Source organism: Schistocerca cancellata, chromosome 1 (genome assembly GCF_023864275.1).
Source record: "Schistocerca cancellata isolate TAMUIC-IGC-003103 chromosome 1, iqSchCanc2.1, whole genome shotgun sequence".
NCBI classification, from domain to species: Eukaryota; Metazoa; Arthropoda; class Insecta; order Orthoptera; family Acrididae; genus Schistocerca; species Schistocerca cancellata.
In genome coordinates this window covers 1,119,031,561-1,119,049,551 of record NC_064626.1, presented here as the reverse complement: position 1 = coordinate 1,119,049,551, position 17,991 = coordinate 1,119,031,561, and the positions used below count along the sequence as shown (strand labels likewise).

General features: G+C 41.2%; 1 protein-coding gene across 1 annotated transcript in view; it reads left to right on the top strand.

The window, feature by feature from the left end:
* Positions 1-6,368, top strand: part of LOC126092296 (gametogenetin-binding protein 2-like) — a 137,220-nt gene extending 130,852 nt beyond the window's left edge. The window contains exon 11 of the mRNA XM_049907818.1: positions 5,044-6,368. Within this exon, the coding sequence (XP_049763775.1) occupies positions 5,044-5,259 (216 nt within the window). The 3' untranslated portion in view covers positions 5,260-6,368. The remainder of the gene's footprint in view (positions 1-5,043) is intronic.
* The last annotated feature ends 11,623 nt before the right edge of the window (positions 6,369-17,991 follow it).

Genomic DNA, 17,991 nt, shown 5'->3' with positions numbered 1-17,991 from the left:
GCCTCGTCAGGAAAGAGGGAAGGAGAGGGAAAGACAAAAGGATTTGGGTTTTAAGGGAGAGGGTAAGGACTCACCTGTCTTTCAACATCATCTTTGCCTCTGTACTTCCGTCCCGACTGACATCTCTGCCCAAACTCTTTGCCTTTACAAATGTCTGCTTGTGTCTTGTATGTGTGGATGGATATGTGTGTGTGTGTGAGTGTATACCTGTCCTTTTTTCCTCCTAAGGAAAGTCTTTCCGCTCCCGGGATTGGAATGACTCCTTACCCTCTCCCTTAAAGCCCAAATCCTTTTGTCTTTCCCTCTCCTTCCCTCTTTCCTGACGAGGCAACCGTTGGTTGCGAAAGCTAGAATTTTGTGTGTATGTTTGTGTGTCTATCGACCTGCCAGCGCTTTTGTTTGGTAAGTCTATATATATATATATATATATATATATATATATATATATATATATATATATATAATTATAATAGAAGGAAACATTCCACGAAGGAAAAATATATCTAAAAACAAAGATGATATGACTTACCAAATGAAAGTGCTGGCAGGTCGACAGACACACAAACATACACACAAAATTCAAGCTTTCGCAACAAACTGTTGCCTCATCAGGAAAGAGGGAAGGAGAGGGAAAGACGAAAGGATGTGGGTTTTAAGGGAGAGGGTAAGGAGTCAATCCAGTCCCGGGAGCGGAAAGACTTACCTTAGGGGGAAAAAAGGACGGGTACACACTCGCGCGCGCGCACACACACACACACACACACACACACACACACACACACACACACACACACACACACACACACATCCATCCACACATATACAGACACAAGCAGACATATTTAAAGACAAAGAGTTTGGGCAGAGATGTCAGTCGAGGCAGAAGTGCAGAGGCAAAGATGTTGTTGAATGACAGGTAAGGTATGAGTGGCGGCAACTTGAAATTAGCGGAGATTGAGGCCTGGTGGATAACGGGAAGAGAGGATATATTGAAGAGCAAGTTCCCATCTCCGGAGTTCGGATAGGTTGGTGTTAGTAGGAAGTATCCAGATAACCCGGACGGTGTAACACTGCGCCAAGATGTGCTGGTCGTGCACCAAGGCATGTTTAGCCACAGAGTGATCCTCATTACCAACAAACACTGTCTGCCTGTGTCCATTCATGCGAATGGACAGTTTGTTGCTGGTCATTCCCACATAGAATGCATCACAGTGTAGGCAGGTCAGTTGGTAGATCACGTGGGTGCTTTCACACGTGGCTCTGCCTTTGATTGTGTACACCTTCCGGGTTACAGGACTGGAGTAGGTGGTGGTGGGAGGGTGCATGGGACAGGTTTTACACCGGGGGCGGTTACAAGGGTAGGAGCCAGAGGGTAGGGAAGGTGGTTTGGGGATTTCATAGGGATGAACTAAGAGGTTACGAAGGTTAGGTGGACGGCGGAAAGACACTCTTGGTGGAGTGGGGAGGATTTCATGAAGGATGGATCTCATTTCAGGGCAGGATTTGAAGAAGTCGTATCCCTGCTGGAGAGCCAAATTCAGAGTCTGATCCAGTCCCGGAAAGTATCCTGTCACAAGTGGGGCACTTTTGTGGTTCTTCTGTGGGAGGTTCTGGGTTTGAGAGGATGAGGAAGTGGCTCTGGTTATTTGCTTCTGTACCAGGTCGGGAGGGTAGTTGCGGGATGCGAAAGCTGTTGTCAGGTTGTTGGTGTAATGCTTCAGGGATTCCGGACTGGAGCAGATTCGTTTGCCACGAAGACCTAGGCTGTAGGGAAGGGACCGTTTGATGTGGAATGGGTGGCAGCTGTCGTAATGGAGGTACTGTTGCTTGTTGGTGGGTTTGATGTGGACGGACGTGTGAAGCTGGCCATTGGACAGGTGAAGGTCAACATCAAGGAAAGTGGCATGGGATTTGGAGTAGGACCAGGTGCATCTGATGGAACCAAAGGAGTTGAGGTTGGAGAGGAAATTCTGGAGTTCTTCTTCACTTTGAGTCCAGATCATGAAGATGTCATCAATAAATCTGTACCAAACTTTGGGTTGGCAGGCCTGGGTAACCAAGAAGGCTTCCTCTAAGCGACCCATGAATAGGTTGGCGTACGAGGGGGCCATCCTGGTACCCATGGCTGTTCCCTTTAATTGTTGGTATGTCTGGTTTTCAAAAGTGAAGAAGTTGTGGGTCAGGATGAAAGAGGAAAGAGGTTTTAGGTAGGGTGGCAGGTGATCGGCGTGAAAGGAAGTGCTCCATCGCAGCGAGGCCCTGGACGTGCGGGATATTTGTGTATAAGGAAGTGGCATCAATGGTTACAAGGATGGTTTCTGGGGGTAACGGATTGGGTAAGGATTCCAGGCGTTCGAGAAAGTGGTTGGTGTCTTTGATGAAGGATGGGAGACTGCATGTAATGGGTTGAAGGTGTTGATCCACGTGGGCAGAGATACGTTCTGTGGGGGCTTGGTAACCAGCTACAATGGGGCGGCTGGGATGATTGGGTTTGTGAATTTTAGGAAGAAGATAGAAGGTAGGGGTGCGGGGTGTCGGTGGGGTCAGGAGGTTGATGGAGTCAGGTGAAAAGTTTTGTAGGGGGCCTAAGGTTCTGAGGATTCCTTGAAGCTCTGCCTGGACATCAGGAATGGAATTACCTTGGCAAGCTTTGTATGTGGTGTTGTCTGAAAGCTGATGTCCAGGCAGAGCTTCAAGGAATCCTCAGAACCTTAGGTCCCCTACAAAACCTTTCACCTGACTCCATCAACCTCCTGACCCCACCGACACCCCGCACCCCTACCTTCTACCTTCTTCCTAAAATTCACAAACCCAATCATCCCGGCCGCCCCATTGTAGCTGGTTACCAAGCCCCCACAGAACGTATCTCTGCCTACGTGGATCAACACCTTCAACCCATTACATGCAGTCTCCCATCCTTCATCAAAGACACCAACCACTTTCTCGAACGCCTGGAATCCTTACCCAATCCGTTACCCCCAGAAACCATCCTTGTAACCATTGATGCCACTTCCTTATACACAAATATCCCGCACGTCCAGGGCCTCGCTGCGATGGAACACTTCCTTTCACGCCGATCACCCTCCACCCTACCTAAAACCTCTTTCCTCATTACCTTAGCCAGCTTCATCCTGACCCACAACTTCTTCACTTTTGAAAACCAGACATACCAACAATTAAAGGGAACAGCCATGGGTACCAGGATGGCCCCCTCGTACGCCAACCTATTCATGGGTCGCTTAGAGGAAGCCTTCTTGGTTACCCAGGCCTGCCAACCCAAAGTTTGGTACAGATTTATTGATGACATCTTCATGATCTGGACTCACAGTGAAGAAGAACTCCAGAATTTCCTCTCCAACCTCAACTCCTTTGGTTCCATCAGATTCACCTGGTCCTACTCCAAATCCCATGCCACTTTCCTTGATGTTGACCTTCACCTGTCCAATGGCCAGCTTCACACGTCCGTCCACATCAAACCCACCAACAAGCAACAGTACCTCCATTACGACAGCTGCCACCCATTCCACATCAAACGGTCCCTTCCCTACAGCCTAGGTCTTCGTGGCAAACGAATCTGCTCCAGTCCGGAATCCCTGAAGCATTACACCAACAATCTGACAACAGCTTTCGCATCCCGCAACTACCCTCCCGACCTGGTACAGAAGCAAATAACCAGAGCCACTTCCTCATCCTCTCAAACCCAGAACCTCCCACAGAAGAACCACAAAAGTGCCCCACTTGTGACAGGATACTTTCCGGGACTGGATCAGATTCTGAATGTGGCTCTCCAGCAGGGATACGACTTCTTCAAATCCTGCCCTGAAATGAGATCCATCCTTCATGAAATCCTCCCCACTCCACCAAGAGTGTCTTTCCGCCGTCCACCTAACCTTCGTAACCTCTTAGTTCATCCCTATGAAATCCCCAAACCACCTTCCCTACCCTCTGGCTCCTACCCTTGTAACCGCCCCCGGTGTAAAACCTGTCCCATGCACCCTCCCACCACCACCTACTCCAGTCCTGTAACCCGGAAGGTGTACACAATCAAAGGCAGAGCCACGTGTGAAAGCACCCACGTGATCTACCAACTGACCTGCCTACACTGTGATGCATTCTATGTGGGAATGACCAGCAACAAACTGTCCATTCGCATGAATGGACACAGGCAGACAGTGTTTGTTGGTAATGAGGATCACCCTGTGGCTAAACATGCCTTGGTGCACGACCAGCACATCTTGGCGCAGTGTTACACCGTCCGGGTTATCTGGATACTTCCTACTAACACCAACCTATCCGAACTCCGGAGATGGGAACTTGCTCTTCAATATATCCTCTCTTCCCGTTATCCACCAGGCCTCAATCTCCGCTAATTTCAAGTTGCCGCCACCCATACCTCACCTGTCATTCAACAACATCTTTGCCTCTGCACTTCTGCCTCGACTGACATCTCTGCCCAAACTCTTTGTCTTTAAATATGTCTGCTTGTGTCTGTATATGTGTGGATGGATATGTGTGTGTGTGTGTGTGTGTGTGTGTGTGTGTGTGTGTGCGCGCGAGTGTGTACCCATCCTTTTTTCCCCCTAAGGTAAGTCTTTCCGCTCCCGGGACTGGAATGACTCCTTACCCTCTCCCTTAAAACCCACATCCTTTCGTCTTTCCCTCTCCTTCCCTCTTTCCTGATGAGGCAACAGTTTGTTGCGAAAGCTTGAATTTTGTGTGTATGTTTGTGTTCGTTTGTGTGTCTGTTGACCTGCCAGCACTTTCATTTGGTAAGTCACATCATCTTTGTTTTTAGGTATATTTTTCCTTCATGGAATGTTTCCTTCTATTATATATATTTGCTATATTATTTCCTAAAATTTGAAGCTTTAGGTCCATGTAATGATACTAGTTATAGTGGATGGATATAAACAAATTTTGAAATTGGTGCAAAGTGCACTTTTTCTTAAAATTTTAGTAAAATTGTAAAGTGTTCTGTTAGCAGTTGCTAGACCTGCATGTATTTCTACTAGTAAAATTAATGAGTAATTTTTTTATTGACAGGAATTGCGTTCTTCCGATGACGACGATGATGGAGAAGAAAGTTATATTCCACCAGAAGAGATACAAGAGTTCAAAGCAAGGATGCTCCATTTGACAGAGAAGAGGCAGCAACTACGGCAGGTGCTGAAGAAGCGGTTTGACCTGCTCTGTGTGAAGCCACCGGTGCCGAGACCATTTGGATTACGGCCCACTATTGTGCATCAAACTAGTTTTTGAAAATGATTGGCAGCTTGCATTTGGGAAACGTACAACTTTTTTGTGGTTTTGAATACTGTGTATTGGGATTGTTTATATATCTTTTTTTTGCAATCTTTGTTTATATACTGAGGTTCAAAAAAATTGTCGGGCATGCCAATTTGTACTGAAGTGCCAGTATACAAGTGGTTTCCTGTGAACCTGAGACTGTTATTTACCTGTCCTTCTCAGTGACCTATTTCACATTCCTCCGGTGTTATATCATATATTATACCAGTTTTGCTGTTAAATCACATTTTTACTGATTTACATGGTAATTCTGATGGCAGTTTTGGCATCAGATGTCCAGTTACTGCCATGTATTTTCTGCTTTTAAGTAATCATTCCTTTTTCATGTATTTTAAAGAATACTTTGTTTTGTATTGAGACCATTAAAGACCACAAGCATTATGTGATGTCAGTATTTTATAAATATGCTGTATATTGCCCTTGGGAGACTGCTGAAGAATTTTTTTAAGGTCTGTGCATAAAAACCTTTCTCAGGTGAACATCTGCTTTCATATGCATGTTCCGAATGGAAATATTTTGATATTTGGGTATACAGTTCTGATTAACCATTATTCTTTTGTTTTCTTCAGAGTTCTCAGAGGTGCAAGAGCTGTGTTTATATATAGCTATGGCAAAAGACCAAATATTATGAAGAGTTACTCCTTTGAAATATTTATTATGCTAATCTGTTGTTATTTTGGGATATTTATATTGAATGGTGAAGTGATTTGTGCTGTTTTGTGGCATGGTACTGATTGCATTCCAGAGCCATATTCTAATACCAGCTGTCTTCATATATCATTAATAAAACAGAATAAATAGTTTGTCAAAGGAAAGACAGTTAATTCCCTTGGCAAGCAGATTTTTCTGTAAGAACAGTTATTTCATTATGTTCTGTTTGCATCTCATATGTATTCCAATTAACATGAAAATGCATCCTGATTTTAATACTGGTAGTATATATTCACAAACAAAACTTCCCATTCCAATGATATCAATGTAAAATATTTAAAAATTGAAATTATGTAAATGATACTACAAAATGTTAATTATTATAACATTATTGTGCACTACAGTTAATAAAGTTGTAAGATTTGTGTTAATTGTTTTCTTTTTAGTAAATTAAATGTCTTGTAAACTCAGTGTTTTATATGATAGTTAGGCCATAACTAAGACAGAAAAGATTTTTCCTTCTCTGTGGGTAATATTATCATTTTTACCACAAAGTCTGTTATAACAAGAGCTATTAATGATGCTGCTAACAAAGAATGATGGATATTATGCATGGGATTATTTAAAGCAGCAATTTGAAGCCAACTAAATAGAGCGGTTGCTACAGATTTTCACTGATTTCTTCACCTTTTGCTGGACAATAGATGAGTGTATCACCTCTCATAGCAAGGCTGAAAAGTCTGTGTAATGGGGGACTGATGACCTCAGATATTAAGTCCCATAGTGCTCAGAGCCTTTCTGTGTAATGAGTTACATAATGAACCTGTAGCTAGGAATGAATATTCTTTGCCAGCTTTTTTTTTTATGCTGGTAAAATTTTTAGGTACATTACCAAGCTTATCTGAAACTTCAGACTACCTGGCTGTTTTTATCTAAAGACACTGCCAAAAGATTTGGTGAATTAACTGTTTAGCTATGTATGTTTGAAAGAAACTTAGTCAGGGACATAAAAAAAGATCGTGCAACAGATTTTAGCAGTAACTTAAGACAAGCAAAAGCAAGATAGCAAAACAAATTTTTTAAAAGTTCTAAAAAAATTGGAGTTACTGTACACAAAAGGGTGTCTTGAAAATAAAAATCAAATAAAATAACCAGACTACACCTCCAGGTATTAGTGCTGTATTAATGTTTACTTTGAAGAAGCTTATGATGCCGGAAAAAAAAGAAATTCTACAACCTGATGGATTATAACAACCAAGACATGAGAAACTTTTCAGATTATTTAAGTGAGTAAGTGTAACAAATCATGAGGCATTGGGCAGCTGATAGCACGAAAACATTGTTCAAAATTTTGCTAAGCTTTTGGATGATGCCACTCTTTAGTACTAACTGATACACAACATACGATACACTGTCAGAGCCAATTACATTATACCAGCACTGGCAGCTTGACTGGGTTGATGGATTGTTGGCTTTGAAAGGAGGAATGTGTCAGGGAGAGGGAGTGAAGGGTTGCCGACATCTGGGAGGCAAAGGGAGCGCAGCAGTGTGGTGAGGGTAATTTATGATGGTAAGTTAACCGTGGCACTGGCAGGAGGAGTTGTGGGTGTCACACAATGAAGTGGACTAAAGGGGGGGGGGGGGGGTAGAACAGGGGTAGACTGTGGAAAGGAGGGTATCGGTGTAGAAACTGCAAAGTCAATGCGGATATTGGACAGGCTGGGAATTGGTGCCAGAAGGAGTGCAGGATAGAAGATATGTTGTAAGGACAGTTCCCGTTTAAGTAATTCTGAAAAGCTCATTTTAGAGGAGGAGTAGCTGGGTATCATGTTGTGCCTGGAGGCATGATTTTCTACTGGGTAGTCAACTCTGCTCTTGGCCACCTTTTGGCAGTGGCCACTCATCTGAGCAGACAGCTGGTTGGTAGCTATGCCCACACAAAAGGGTGTGCAGAAGTTACAGCAGAGCTGGTATATCTCAAGACTGCCTCCACATGTGATCCTGCCTGTGTTATAGACGTATTCTACCCTATCATAGTACTAGAATAGGGTCTGTTGGTTGGGTACAGGTCTTGAGCATGGATCTTCCACAGGAATATAACCCATCTGGCAAGGACTGGGAACTAGGTATGGGGTAAGTAAGGACCAGGATGTGTCCTCTATTAATTGGGCAGCAGAATACAACTTTTGGAGCACTGTGAAGGATTGAAGGTAGAATGTTTATTTCCGTATACGAATATGAAATGGTTGTATGGCACTGGTGGCTGGGAGTCTGCACCTGGGCAATTTCAGCCTGAGTTGCAAGTTTTTTTCAGTTGATGCCACACTAGGCGACTTGCGTGTTGATGATGACAACACGGTGCACAGTTCTCGAGTGGATAAAATCTCTGACCTGGTATGAAATCAAACCCCAGCCTGCTGCATGGCAGCCAGATGCGCTCACCATCCAGCTAAGGAGGTGAACATTTCCAGATATGATGATACGTAGTTGAAGACCTGGTGAAGAATTAGGTTGAGTTGTTCCAATCCTGAGAGATTTTGGGAAAAGATGATGTTCTTTTTTAGCTGGTTTGTGGATGTGGTTGGAGGATAGGACACATGTGGATATGAAATAGGATATCGGTTTGTCTGTCTTCCTCTCAAAGAATATGATGGGTCGTATTTCTGGGGAATGATGTGGTGGGTTTGGAGTCTGTAGGACATTACGAGTTGTTTTGTGTGAATGTAGCAAGGCTATGGGAGTGTGAGATGTTGATTTATATAGGGAGGTGGTGTGAACAGTGCAAGTAGGGACCCAGATGGTAATGGACTTGCTTGCCTGAGACACTGCATCTCCATTAGCAAGCAATCACTTGCTCAGTATGCAGAATGTCTAAATAAGGCTGTCACAGGTAGCCACAACCCTCCAAAGCTAGTCTGTAAACAGATCCCTCCAGCTACCACAATAAACCATTCACAAAGCAGCATCATCCCCTCCCTCTGCCTCCAATTACTCCATATCACTCAGACTAGGACAACAACCACCCATTCTTTGCTAGGGCTTTGACTACCTTCTATCATGCCTGGAAATGACAACTATCTACACACAACTTTTTCCCATCATTTCACCAGTGGTATTCCATTGCCAATCCTATGTTGTTCTTGTTGTTGTGGTCTTCAGTCCTGAGACTGGTTTGATACAGCTCTCCATGCTACTCTATCCTGTGCAAGCTGCTTCATCTCCCAGTAACTACTGCAACCTACATCCTTCTGAATCTGCTTAGTGTATTCATCTCTTGGTCTCCCTCTACGATTTTTACCCTCCACACTGCCCTCCAATACTAAATTGGTGATCCCTTGATGCCTCAGAACATGCCCTACCAACCGATCCCTTCTACTAGTCAAGTTGTGCCACAAATTTCTCTTCTCCCCAATCCTATTCAATACCTCCTCATTAGTTATGTGATCTACCCATCTAATCTTCAGCATTCTTCTGTAGCACCACATTTCAAAAGCTTCTATTCCCTTCTTGTCCAAACTAATTATCGTCCATGTTTCACTTCCATACATGGCTACACTCCATACAAATACTTTCAGAAACGACTTCCTGACATTTAAATCTTTACTTGACGTTAACAAATTTCTCTTCTTCACAAATGCTTTCTTTCCCATTGCCAGTCTACATAGTATATCCTCTCTACTTCCACCATTGTCAGTTATTTTGCTCCCCAAATAGCAAAACTCCTTTACTACTTTAAGTGTCACATTTCCTAATCTAATTCCCTCAGCATCACCTGACTTAATTCGACTACATTCCATTATCCTCGTTTTACTTTTGTTGATGTTCATCTTATATCCTCCTTTCAACACATTGTCCATTCCGTTCAACTGCTCTTCCAAGTCCTTTGCTGTTGCGAACCTCGAGTTTTTATTTCTTCTCCATGGATTTTAATACCTACTCCGAATTTTTCTTTTGTTTCCTTCACTTCTTGCTCAATATACAGATTGAATAACATTGGGGAGCGGCTACAACCCTGTCTCACTCCCTACCCAATCACTGCTTCCCTTTCATGTCCCTCGACTCTTATAACTGCCATCTGGTTTCTGTACAAATTGTAAATAGCCTTTTGCTCCCTGTATTTTACCCCTGCCACCTTCAGAATTTGAAAGACAATATTCCAGTCAACATTGTCAAAAGCTTTCTCTAAGTCTACAAATGCTAGAAACGTAGGTTTGCCTTTCCTTATCTAGCTTCTAATATAAGTCGTAGGGTCAATATTGTCTCATGTGTTCCTATATTTCTACAGAATCCAAACTGATCTTCCCCAAGGTCGGCTTCTACTAGTTTTTCCATTCGTCTGTAAAGAATTTGTGTTAGTATTTTGCAGCTGTGACTTATTAAACTGATAGTTCGGTAATTTTCACATCTGTCAACACCTGCTTTCTTTGGGATTGGAATTATTATATTCTTCTTGAAATCTGAGGGTAAGTGCCTGTCTCATATATCTTGCTCACCAGATGGTAGAGTTTTGTCAGGACTGGCTCTCCCGAGGCTGTCAGTAGTTGTAATGGAATGTTGTCTACTCCCAGGGCCTTGTTTCGACTCGGGTCTCTCAGTGCTCTGTCAAACTCTTCACGCAGTATCATATCTCCCATTTCATCTTCATCTACATCCTCTTCCATTTCCATAATATTGTCCTAAAGTACATCGCCCTTGTATAGACCCTCTATATACTCCTTCCACCCTTTGCTTTCATTTCTCTGCTTAAAACTGGGTTTCCATCCGAGCTCTTGATATTCATACAAGTGGTTCTCTTTTCTCCAAAGGTCTCTTTAATTTTCCTGTAGGCAGTATCTATCTTACCCCTAGAGAGATAAGCCTCTACATCCTTACATTTGTCCTCTAGCCATCCCTGCTTAGCCATTTTGCACTTCCTGTCGATCTCATTTTTGAGACGTTTGTATTCCTTTTTGCCTGCTTCATTTACTGCATTTTTATATTTTCTCCTTTCATCAATTAAATTCAACATTTCTTCTGTTACCCAAGGGTTTCTACTAGCCCTCGTCTTTTTACCTATTTGATCGTCTGCTGCCTTCACTATTTCAGCCCTCAAAGCTACCAATTCTTCTTCTACTGTATTTCTTTCCCCCATTCCTGTCAATTGTTCCCTTATGCTCTCCCTGAAACTCTGTACATATATAGAAAATAATCGGGTCTGTATTAAAGCTACAACCAGTCACAACCCCTTGTCACATGTGCATAAGACTATATGTATCCTCCCAGCAAGTCCTATTCCAGTCCTGTCACATGCATACCCATCTGTAATAACAGTCATACCACACACAACCTCTGCTGTAACTTCAGCACAGCCTTTTATGTGGGGATGACTACCAACCATCTGTCCACCAGAATGAGTGTCCATCATCAAACAGACCCCAAGAGTAGAGCTGACCACTCAGTGGCAGAACATACTTCTTTACAATTCATGCCATCTGGACCTTCTCCCCCAACATCAACTTCTCTGAACTATATAAATGGGAATTATCCTTGCAAAACATCCTTCAGTTCTGCAAACATCCTGGCCACAATTTCCATTCGTCCTGTCCCACATGTGCACACCCATTCCCTTCTGCCACTACATTCACCCTTCACTAACACCCTCCTCTATACAACCTCCGTCTTCCTCTGTACTATTCATCTCTCCTCCAAATCCACTCTTCCCTTTCAATGTGTGTCACATTCAAATCGTCCCCCTATCTGTATCAGAGTGAACTTATAGGTGCCACATTCGTATCCAGGCTATCCAGTCCCTTTGTTGCCTCTCCCTCACAGGTAGTCAGTCACTTCACTCTCAAACCCTTCCCCTCCATTGCTTCACCTTCTTTCTGCTCTCACTAACTTCACAAAATACAACTCTTCATCCTGGTCTAGCTGCATCACTGGTACAAATTACTTGGCCAGAAAAATGTAGCCTTGCATCTACATCTACACTCAGCAAACCAACGCGAGGTGCATGGCACAGGATACGTTCCCTTGTACCATTCATTAGGGTTTCTTCCTGTCCCATCCACATATGGATCGGAAGAAGAATGATTGTTTGAATGCCTCTGTGCATGCAGTAATTATTCTCATCTTTTCCTGAAGATCCCTACATGAGCGATACATAAGGGGTTGTAGTATATCGCTAGAGTAGTCATTTAAAGCCAGTTCTTGTAACTTTCTTAATACACTTTCTCAAAATACTTTACATCTGTCTTCAAGAGTCTGCCAGTTCAGTTCCTTCAGTATCTCTGTGACACTCACCCATGGATCAAACAAACATGCGACCATTTGTGCTGCCCTTCTCCGTATACGTTCAATATACCCTGTTAAACCTATCTGGTACAGGTTCCACACACCTCACCAATATTCGAGAACCTGTTGCACAAGTGATTTGTAAGCAATCTCTTTTTGTAGACTGATTGCACTTCCCCAGTATTCTGCCAATAAACCAAAGTCTACCACCTGCTTTACTCACGACTGTACCTATGTGATCATTACATTTCATATCCTTACAAAGTATTACACCCAGGTATTTGTAGGAGTTGCCAACCTCTGCACCACATTGAAATCTTATGAGAATCTGACTGAATATTTATGCAGCTTCTCTCATATAGTACTTCTTTATACATAACTGCATCATCTGCAAAAAGCCTGATTTTACTATTAATACTGTCTGCAAGGGTTCCAACTCACTTCCCTGAGGCACACCCGAAGTTTCTTCTACATTTGGTGATGACCCTACATCCAACATAACGTGTTGTGTTCTCCCTACCTAAAAGTCCTCAATCCAGTCAGAAATTTCATTTGATACCCCATATGATCATATTTTTGACAATAAGTGTAGGTGCGGTACCGAGTCAAAAATTGCATGTATAACTGTGTTCTTTATCAGTTAGCTCTGATATTTATGTGCGTACTGACTGCTCAGCACCTTAACTGAAGTTGGCTGTTACTTTTACACCTTCAAAGGTATGTATTCCACTCTGGATTTTACGAATTAGAGATGATCAATAATTTGACAGTCCTTGTGGAACAAAGCTGAAAGAAAGGAAACTTGGCAGTTATAAGATAAAGGCTCCATTAGAATATCAATGTCAAAAAGGCATCTAGAAATAATTATGTTAAGTATTCTGCATGTTCCACAATCTTCAGAAACTTGCAGCTCAAGATTGAAATAAAATCAATATGAAATACTACTTTTTGGAATGTGTGGAACAATGTATAAGACATACCTTGAACCAATTCTGCCAAAGTAAATAGTTGAAATAAATGTCACTGATGGTGCCTCATCCTACAGCTTTTCTATGAGGAATGGTGACATTAAGACAAATGCTACCTTCACCAGAAACTGACAAAATGAATCGGGTGTAAAAGTTTCTTTGAAAAATGAACCATATGAGCTGTGTACTTCTGGAAAAGCAAAGTCTGTCATTTGGACAGAGATAAACCTTGTGAATTGCTTTTTCTTGATAGCTGTAGACCATTTGACAAGTCCTTTCAGAAGAAAGAGTAGTTACATTTAAAGACAATTACATGAAACCCTGTGATTAATACCTCATGAGTGAAAAGTCAGAATTCAAAGCGACACTGAAATTAAACGAAGTGGAAAACACAATTAGAAAAATGTTAAATGACGACAACAGTGAATTTGACAATGAAGTAGTTTAGGAAAACAACATAAAGACGTTATAATGCAGAGAGTGAGGACTGCTGATATACCACAACAACAGTGAGTCAGAAATGTGTACAATAATTAAAATCCTAAGAACTTTCAAATGGATAGGTCAGTTTTCATGCAATATGAATATGGTCAACATGAACTTCTTGAAATTAGAATTTCTTGATTTCAGACAAGATGATGGAAGGAGACAGTGTGTTCTCTATATTTCAACATGGGGTTAATTAGGGGATGAGATCTCTGACCATACAAAGACTTGTTTTTATGGGACTGACTTAAATGAACCATTTAATTTCACTTTAATTAATTAAATAAATATGTTAAAAGTTACAAATGCTTTGTATTTCATTAACTTTATTCCTTTGTTTGATAAATGCTCTTTGCAAGTGCTTTAATGTAACACTCTTTGAAGCTAGATGAAGTAGTGCATTTGTTTCAAATAAAACACGCAGGTAAATGAATATATCAACAAGGTAAGTGCTATATGCTTTGTTGAAGTATAAGCGTTTCTTAAAAATTTGGCACATGCATGAGTCATACCCTCTGCCATGCACATGATGGTGATTTGCAGAGTATAGATTTAGATATTTCTTAAATATTCCGATTTATGGGCATACTGAAGAATAGGAGACAGCTCGTCAGCTTTGAAAAATGACATAACAAGTTACAACAGATGATGCATTGCGCGCGCGCACACGCACACACACACACACACACACAGGTCATACCGGACTCAAGAGTCCATTACCGCAGCAACGTATTTTCGCCATCTGTCCTTGTCTTGGGCTATTTCCTTCCATTCACCTTCAGTACCTAGTAGGCTCCTCAAATCAGCCTTCACATTGTCCTCCCATCTACGCCTCAGTCTCCCCACAGGACATTTTCCCTCTAAGTGCCCTACCAGTACTCTGCGTGCTGCCCTGCCCTCATTCATTCGAGCTACGTGACCCGCCCGTCACAGCCTACGTGATTTAATAATACTGATTATGTCAGGGCTTGAATAGAGTTCGTGAACCTCTTCGTTATGCAGTTTTCGCCACTATCCGCTAATGTCATTCCTTTTTGCTCCGAAAATTTTCCTCAAAATTTTGTTTTCAAATACTCGAAACGGCTTTTCATTTTGCACAGTGCGAGACCAAGTCTCATACCCATACAGCATAACTGGTAGAATAATAGTTTTGTATATTCTAATCTTTAAATTCCTAGACAATATCCACGATGAAAGTAATCTATTCAGTGAGAAATAGCACACATTTCCCGCCCGTAATCTCTTCTTCAGCTCGAATACAATCTCATTTCTCGAAGTGATGTCCACGCCCAGATACTTAAATGTGTTCACTTTTTCAAACTGCATGTCTCCAACTCTTAACATTTCCTGATCATCTGCTGTTGGCATTCTAGTAGTAACCAGGTATTTAGTTTTGTCTTCACTTATCGTTAGACCTACATCTTCACTAGCCTTGATTAACGCAGTCGCATTTGCTGTTACAGATTCTTTCCTATCGCTAATGATGTTTAGATCACCTGCATACCCTAATATCTTAATATTTCCATTTATCTCCGCACCCTCTGAATTATCCGCTGCCATTCGTACAATATATTCTAGGACTAAATTAAAAAGTTGCGGAGACAGGGTATCTCCCTGCTTAAGTCCGTTCTTTATTACAAATTCTTCTGACTCCAATTTCCCCATGCTTACTCTACCTTTTGTGTTTTTCAAACTCGCTTCTATAAGTCTAACATTCTTCTTTGGTATTCCAAGTTCCAAAGGAATTCTGTACAATTTTGATTGCAATACTGAATCATATGCTTTTGTAAAATCTATGAAAAAATTATGAACTGGTTTATTGTATTCCCATTTCTTTTCCAAAATTTGATGCAGAGTGAATATTTGGTCTATAGTTGATCTGTTCCTCCGAAAGCCAGCTTGGTAATTCCCCAAAATTTCATCTGCATATGGTGCAAGCCTGCTTACCAGAATATTCAAGAAAATTTTGGAACATACTTGTAATAGTGATATTCCTCTATAATTACTACAATCCATTTTGTCGCCCTTCTTAAAAATTGGGATCAGAATCGACTCCTGCCACTCTTCAGGTATCATCTCTGAGTTCCATACTTTAGTTATCACTTTGTGAACTACTTCCACCAATTTCTGTCCCCCATTTTTAACTAATTCTGCAGTTATGCAATCTGATCCTGCTGCTTTATGGTTTTTCAATTTGTTGATTGCATCTCTTACTTCCTTTAACATTGGTCAGGTATCTGGGGTTCTGCTGTATATATTTCGTACACCTGCTCATTTTCTGCTTCCTGGTGTACATTTAATAGACGCTAAAAATATGCCCTCCATTTACTTAATAGAGCACTGGGGTCTGTCAGTATTCCCCCGGCATCCCCTCGAAGTGCATTTGTCCTAGCCTTGAACCCCTTATGTCTAGGTAAAGTTCCCTAATGTTTTTTGTTTTTTTCTGTTTGTTTTCATTTTTTTAATTTGATTGTTTAAATAATCCCTCTTCTTTGCTCGTAGCCTACGACCAACTTCCCTTCTCATGTTCAAGAACTCCTCGTTTTCTGTCTTCCATTCTATCCCTATCTAATTGCGCTTTTCTCCTTTCCTCTACCAATTTCTTGCATTCCTCATCAAACCACAGTTTCCTCGTGTTCTTCTTAATTGTACCTATTGTGACCTTCGCTGCCTCTTTGATATTATTTCTCACAGTGATCCACTGTTTATTTACATCCTCGTCTTCATCTTCGTGTGTCCTAAGAGCATCAAACCTATTTGAAATTTCTATCATGTACCTTCTTCTAAAGTTTTCATCATTTAGCTTGTCAGTGTCAAACCTAACAAGTTCTGCATTGTGACATCTTGATGTTGCTGTAGATAGCCATTGGTGAACTTTAGCAAATACAAGAAAATGATCAGAATCGCAGTCTGCTCCCCTGAAAGTTTTAACATTTTCTCTACTAGTGTGCCATCTCTGATCTACAAGAACATGATCAATTTGGTTTTGGGTGTGTCCATCTGGAGATACCCAAGTTTGCTTTATGAATGTCCTTCCTTTTGAAAAATGTGCTCTCAACAATCATGTCTTTTGAAACAGCAAAACTGAGCCATTATCATTCGAAATGTTATGCAAAATTTCTTTCCCAATTGTAGGCCGTAATCCTTCCTCCTTGCCTATCTTCACATTAAAATCACCTATGATTAATTTTATATGCATTTGTATGCATTGCTTTCTTTCCCAATTGTAGGCTGGAATGCTTCCTCCTTCCCTACCTTCGCATTAAAATCACCTGTGTTTAATTTTGTATAATAAAAAAGTAATTTTGACATGGAATACTCAGTTGACACGTACAGGATATAACTTTTATGTGCGTCATTTTTTTCACCTTCACTAGTACTAGTATAAACTGAAGACTAGGATGCTAGCACTAGTGAAGGCGAAAAATGTGACAAATATAGGACCTACACAGGTCAAGTGCAGAATAGGATACTGGTACTAGTGAATGTGGAAAAAGTGACAAATGTAAAATTTGTATCCTGCACTTCAGCTAACCTATATAGGTCAAATGAAGATTAGGATACGACCTTGGTAGTTCAACTGAGGAAAAAGATGCTAGTGTTATATTTGCTTTTGCTAGTACTAGTATCTCATTCTTCAGTTGACCTACACAGTACAGGATGCATATCAGTTGCACAGGAAACAGTAGTTGGAATGACTCACTATCAGACAAAGGTATAATTCAAAATGTGTATGCAAATGATGTAGAAGTACCACAAGCAACAAAAAGCATACGCAATTTCTGTCTCTTGGTAACACATTCATTTATTTTTATTTACAATTACAACGCTTTGCCACAGAAGATAACTGATTTATTATCTATGGCTCAAAAATAAAGAAACTAATGTCTATGACTAAAATGTGAATTCGTTGGACAAAGTCGATGAGTTGTATCCCATTCTTCAGTTGACCCAATTTGGTGCTTAGTATTTCTTCTTCAATAGAATAGTGCCAAATAAACATCTAAAATAAAGTCGCTACAAATGCAAGTTATCTCCTCACAATGGAAACTAATTTCTAAATTTTGATACTACATCCTAAGAATAATATTCTTATTTAAACTTCACTGTTGTAGCAATAATCTCGGAAACACTACCATACTATGCTATGGGAAGCACTAAATTCGTTCTGGTATGTGATTTATAGTAATATACAGTCATGATAAATGTAATGTGAAATTTTAATGTTTCAAAATTATCTTCTCGTTACATGTCCTATTACTCTGTTCAGAGTAAGCAAGGTGGCACAGTGATTAGTACACTGGAC